Source organism: Sceloporus occidentalis, unplaced genomic scaffold, assembly GCF_023333645.1.
Source record: "Sceloporus occidentalis isolate IW3139 unplaced genomic scaffold, rSceOcc1.0.p SCAF_32, whole genome shotgun sequence".
Classification (NCBI taxonomy): Eukaryota; Metazoa; Chordata; class Lepidosauria; order Squamata; family Phrynosomatidae; genus Sceloporus; species Sceloporus occidentalis.
Window position 1 is genome coordinate 2,583,449 of NW_028317012.1, and position 5,691 is coordinate 2,589,139.

At 36.0% G+C, this 5,691-nt stretch overlaps 1 protein-coding gene across 1 annotated transcript; it reads left to right on the forward strand.

Moving 5' to 3' along the window:
- The first annotated feature begins 1,185 nt into the window (after positions 1-1,185).
- Positions 1,186-4,932, forward strand: LOC149298472 (iroquois-class homeodomain protein irx-3-like). Its single transcript, XM_089487400.1, has 4 exons — positions 1,186-1,407; positions 2,407-3,394; positions 4,356-4,422; positions 4,878-4,932. The coding sequence occupies exons 1-4, from the start codon at positions 1,186-1,188 to the stop codon at positions 4,930-4,932; spliced, it is 1,332 nt and encodes a 443-aa protein (XP_089343526.1).
- Positions 4,933-5,691: the final 759 nt, after the last annotated feature.

Genomic DNA, 5,691 nt, shown 5'->3' on the forward strand with positions numbered 1-5,691 from the left:
GGGGTCCAGGGTTGGTAACAGGTATCCTGCATGGGTCTAATTCAAAGCAAGTAAAGTGACTATAAATTTTCTAATTACAGTTTAACACTAAAACAAAAAGGTGTTAATGGGTTTAATCTCAGTGCCTCCCCATTGTCTTCCTCATCACACTACAAATTTACACACCACCCAGAGGGCAGCTTTTCTTCCCTTTGTTAAGATTTCAACTTGCTTGCATTTTCCCCTCTTTGATGTAAAATTGTGACCTCCAAGTCTTTGAAGTTCCCTATTAGGAGAAAATTAACCCCCTATTTTGCCCACTGATAGATTAAGACTAATTCGAGATCCCTTTTTAAAAAAAAAAAAAGATTGCAAACGTGAGACGTGATGCAGATCAAATCCAAATGACACCTAATCTGCATTTGTATGCACAGAGGTTTAATGCCTATGCTGGGGCAGAAAGTGATCACAGTGGTTGGAAGAATCGGTCCATACCTATATGACCATGAAGCTGTAATCTATAGAAACTAAATTATGTTGGGGCAGAACAGGGGATTTGATCCGAACTGGCAGAACCGGATCAGAGCATAATTCGAATTAGAATAATAATCCATATTTATTGTATAGATAGATAGATAGGTAGATGCACGTTAGTTTAATATCATATACAGACATGCACTTTATGAGACTTCCCTCTGTATATTCCTGTCAATAGCTCCCCTCCCTCTGTGCACAAAACTCTATACTCTTGCTAATTTGGGACACCATAAAAATATTAACTCTTGAAATGCCAGATAGAATGTTCAGCTTTTGCCGATTCGTTGTCATTTGCAGGCACTCTCTGCACTGCAGGGGTTAATAAGAGATCAGCAGGGAGATTTGGGAAGGGGGCGGTGGATGAAAGAGAAAGCAGAGAGAGAGAGAGAAGGAGACTGGAAGATTTGGGAGGAGCCTGGGCTAGACTTGAAATGTCAATCAGAGGGTGAGTGCCAATGATCTGAAGCAATCTGTTAGGAGCTGACCTGGGTCCACTCAGATCAATAGCACCAGAGGGAGAGGACAGAGTCACCAGAAGCCTTGCGAGGACCCTACAAGCCTGGACCCCCTTCCCCTCATGCTTGATGTGTAGGGAGTTGGAAAGACCAGAGTCATAGAAGGGGGTCATCAAAACCCAGTAACCCCCTTTGCTGTGTCTGCTGTTCCATCATGTCTTTCCCACAGCTGGGCTACCAGTACATTAGACCCCTGTACCCCTCTGACAGGCAGGGTGCGGGGAGCACTCGCAGCGGGGCAGATCTTTCTCCAGCTGGGACTTTGTCTAATGTTCTCTCTTCTATGTATGGAGCTCCTTACGCCGCAGCTGCAGCAGCCCAAGCCTATGGAGCCTTCCTGCCTTACACAACGGAGCTTCCCATCTTCCCACAACTGGTAAGGGTCCTCAGACCTCCTTATACTCAGATCTAAAGTCCTTACGTGGCTCATCCCAGCCTAGCTGCACTTTCCAAAGTTCTTCTTTGTGTCCAGAAAGGCAGGAGAGAGCCACAAGTCACATTAGCGTTCCTTATTCCAGGAAGAACATGTGCTGAAATCTCTCTAACCAACACAGAGTCATATTCCTCCTCCTGTTTCTGATATAATTAACACTGTATATTTTCCTCCATTAAACTCCTTATCATTTGCATTTGCTAGTCAAGAAAAGTTAATGTGAAGTTATTTATTTTAATTATTCTGTGTAAGTATCCCACAAGCAGATCATAAAGTTGCTTTGGTGGGAATGTTCAAGTCTTTTCTGTTAAATATTAACGGCACCCCTGTTTGCAAATAATATGATTCCCTTATTTATGTATATATTTAATTATTATTATTTAAGGGTGCTTTACATTAAATATTCTATTTGTTTGCTCTAGTCTCAGGGGTTAAGCAAAAAGTTTGTTTTCATTGTAAAATTAGCTATGCTTTTTACTGACAGATCCAGATACCAAACTTGTGAAAGGAAACAGATGAGGGCAAAATATTTTAAGAGAAAGAAACACATAATCATGTTATGGAATTTAACTTATTTCCTCTGAGCAAGAGATGAAAAGCAAATGTGAAAATGTTTACACCATTCTGCAGTGTATATATATTTATACATTTGATTGATGTGTCTCTTGGCTCATAGTCAAATTTTTTTGACATTTAGTGGAATTTGTGGATTATTCTATTTTTATTTATTGATATATTTGAGGATTATTGTATTTTATTTATTGATCTATATATGTGGATTGTTGTATTTTATTTATTGGTATATATATGTATGTGGTTTATTGTATTTTATTTATTGATCTATATGTGAATTATTGTATTATTGTATTTTAATGTATTGATATGTATGTGGATTACTGGATTTTTATATAATTATATATATTTATCTTGTACATTTTTTAGGGTTCCCAGTATGAGATGAAGGACAACCCAGGGGTTCAACATGCAGCTTTCCCTCATCATCATCCAGCTTTTTACCCCTATGGACAATACCAGTTTGGAGATCCATCAAGGCCAAAAAATGCTACCAGAGAGAGTACCAGTACTCTCAAGGCCTGGCTCAATGAACATCGGAAAAACCCTTACCCAACCAAGGGCGAGAAGATCATGCTGGCGATTATCACCAAGATGACCCTCACTCAAGTGTCTACCTGGTTTGCCAACGCAAGGAGGAGACTTAAAAAGGAGAATAAAATGACCTGGGCCCCCAGGAGTAGGACAGATGAGGAGGGGAACTCTTATGGAAGTGATCACGAGGAGGACAAACGCGAGGATGAGGAGGAAATAGATTTGGAGAACATTGACACCGAGGAAATCGAAAATAAAGAAGATCTGGATGACCAGGACACGGATATACATTCGGATTCCAAAACTGACGTCAGGAGTGACTCTGAGGGTTCTGATGGTTTTGAGGATCTCAATGGGACTGAGGACAGGTTCCTGAAGTCAGTGGTTGTGGACAGCAGAGTGTTAGAGCAGGACAAGTGTGAACTTTCTCCCGATGCCAAAGCTCTTCAGCCACCATGTGATCAGCTAAAACTGGATACAGTGTCTCCGAGTCCACCCCAAGAAAGCAATTTGCAGGCGGCCCATAAACCCAAAATCTGGTCCCTGGCAGAGACAGCCACAGCACCAGATAACCCACGAAGGTCTCCCCCAAGTAGTGGGTCAGTGAACACTCAGAACTTGATACCACAGCACAGACTCATCACCTGCCCAGGTAGCAGGTTCCAGACATGGACAGGGAGGGCATTTTCTGCTCAACAATTATCTTTACTAAACTCTGCTCACTTTCTGCAAGGACTGAGTGTAACTCACACAGCCTCAGCTGCAGGCAACGCAGGCTTTACCAAGCCAGGAGAGCACACTCACAGTACAGACTCCGTAACAGGTGACTGCCTCTTACTTCACTAACTTCCCTGCCTGCATTTGTGTGTATGTGCATATGCCTATCCATAGGGCCGAGGGAGAAGTATATGCACTCTCCCCTAGGCTATCAAATTATAAGCAGGGGGTAATAATTCTTTTACGTAAAATAATGATTTCACACTAGAACATACGTCATTACTGATATGGTAATAGCTAATGGCTCTGCTAACATAAAATAGTTGTAATTTATATAGACTTAAATTTATACAAACAATCAAAGTGTTGCTCGCATATTCATTTAAATTATTTTGCTTTGGTATTTTTTTTTTCTGGTGACAATAAATCAATAAATCATGAATATTCTATGTGCTTCTTTACCAATTTGCGGAAACCCTCCTTTGCCAACTTAATTCTAAATTAATACATTGGTCACATCAAATCATAGGGATATAAATTTTAATTCATAGGTCACAGCAAATTACAGGGTTGTAGAATTTTATGTTTTTGCATTCAGGTGTCAATAGATTTTAAATATTGTATCATTATGAAACATGTCTCTACTATTGTATAATAATTGTTAACAGTGTCCGAACCCGTTGCTATTTCGTTTGCTTTTATATTACACACACGTGTAGAGAAAAGTTAGTATTTTTTACTAATAATCTACATTTGAGTATTTAAATAAAATAATAAACTAATTAAATTTAAAACTATATATTGTATGTAGTCCTAATAATGTATAATAAAATGTAAGCCTTGTAATGACTGAATGGGGTTATAATTTCGGGAATTTTTTTTTTGCAAATGTTGAATATATCCCCCGAAAATTAATAGTTCTACAACTTTTCTGCCTACTTATTGCCTACCATAGAATAATATGATTTTTCCTCTTAAATTCAGATCGTCAATATATCAAAACAAGCAGAGAAATTTAAAGATTTAACAGAGATCTAACACGTGTTTTTTTATATATATATTTGCAGATCGACCCAGCACGTTGGATTTAGAAAAGAAAAATCTTAATACAGCCTTCCAACCTGTACAAAGACGGTAAGAATTATTTACATTATTTTTCTGTTTACAAACATATCTGTAACTGTCCTTTATCTTTGATATTATTTTTGTTATTAAATATACAACATTAATTCCAAAGTAATGTTTGTAAAAATATTCAAAAAAATGATTTTCAGTATATTCTATGATACCTAAATCCAAGCTGAATATATTTTTTTACAGATAGCAGATGTAATATTTGAGCATAAAATATGAAGCACTCGAAATTTTAATTTTCCTATTTAACAATTTGAACTAAAAAAATTAAATATTCTTATTTGAAATGTCATTGAAAATTATTAGCTTTATTCTATTTGAAAATAAACCATATTATGGTTACTGTAACATTTTATACTATAAACCATAAGATACTGTTAAGGTACTGTTAAGATAGAAAAAAAAATTCAGATGCTGTTCCAAAAAATTAAACCTATATTTTTTTTTTTTTTCAGGTCACAAAATCAAATTGACGCTGCTATGATCCTCTCTGCGTTATCTTCGTCATAACAAAATTTTGTACATATTTTTTAATATTTTTTTTAATTTTATTTTATTTTTACCTTTGTTGTAATGATCTGTAAAATATTTCCCCGGATAGTTACATATTATAAGCATGCCCGTGTATAAAGCGAATTAAAAATCAGTTTCTATCCTCTCATGCTGGTTCTTTTAGTTCCTACGGTTTTGTCTTGTGATAATTAAATGTCGCTATTTTTTGTGTGTATATATAGTAAACTATGTATATATATATCTTAAAACCAAATTGTACATGAAAGTATATATTTTTGGTTAATAAATGAATTGTTGCCAATTTAACTAAAGAAATATATTGTGGATTCGTTCTTTTGGATACAATTGTAATATTAAAAAAAAAATAGAAAGATTAAACTGCAATGAAATTTGTTATTGTGTAAATAAACCCATCGAACTCTTTTATGGAGATTAAGAGGTTTAGTAAATGTCGGTGTGAAATAATTACAAATAGATAACCACAACTGCCAAATACATGTGTCTTAAAAACAAATATTAAAGAATTCGAAGAGTCTTAGTGGACGTATCCATTACTAATTAAATCATCGTAGCGTTAGAACATTATTTTAACAGGAGCACAAACCACTGGTACTTTTAACTGTAGGTACCAAAGAAAGGCTACATGTTTATATAATATTTAGCTCATAACGAAATCTGATGTGCTAATTAATTGTAAACGCTGTATTATACCGATTTCGTTAAAGAGAGAGCCATTTAAAAAGTATTTTAACTGTA

Excerpts from the sequence above, each read along its gene's own strand:
- LOC149298472 (XM_089487400.1), top strand. The coding sequence starts at position 1,186 with ATGTCTTTCCCACAGCTGGGCTACCAGTACATTAGACCCCTGTACCCC. Across the intron at positions 1,408-2,406 it reads TTCCCATCTTCCCACAACTG|GGTTCCCAGTATGAGATGAA; the intron begins GTAAGGGTCCTC and ends TACATTTTTTAG. Across the intron at positions 3,395-4,355 it reads CAGTACAGACTCCGTAACAG|ATCGACCCAGCACGTTGGAT; the intron begins GTGACTGCCTCT and ends ATATATTTGCAG.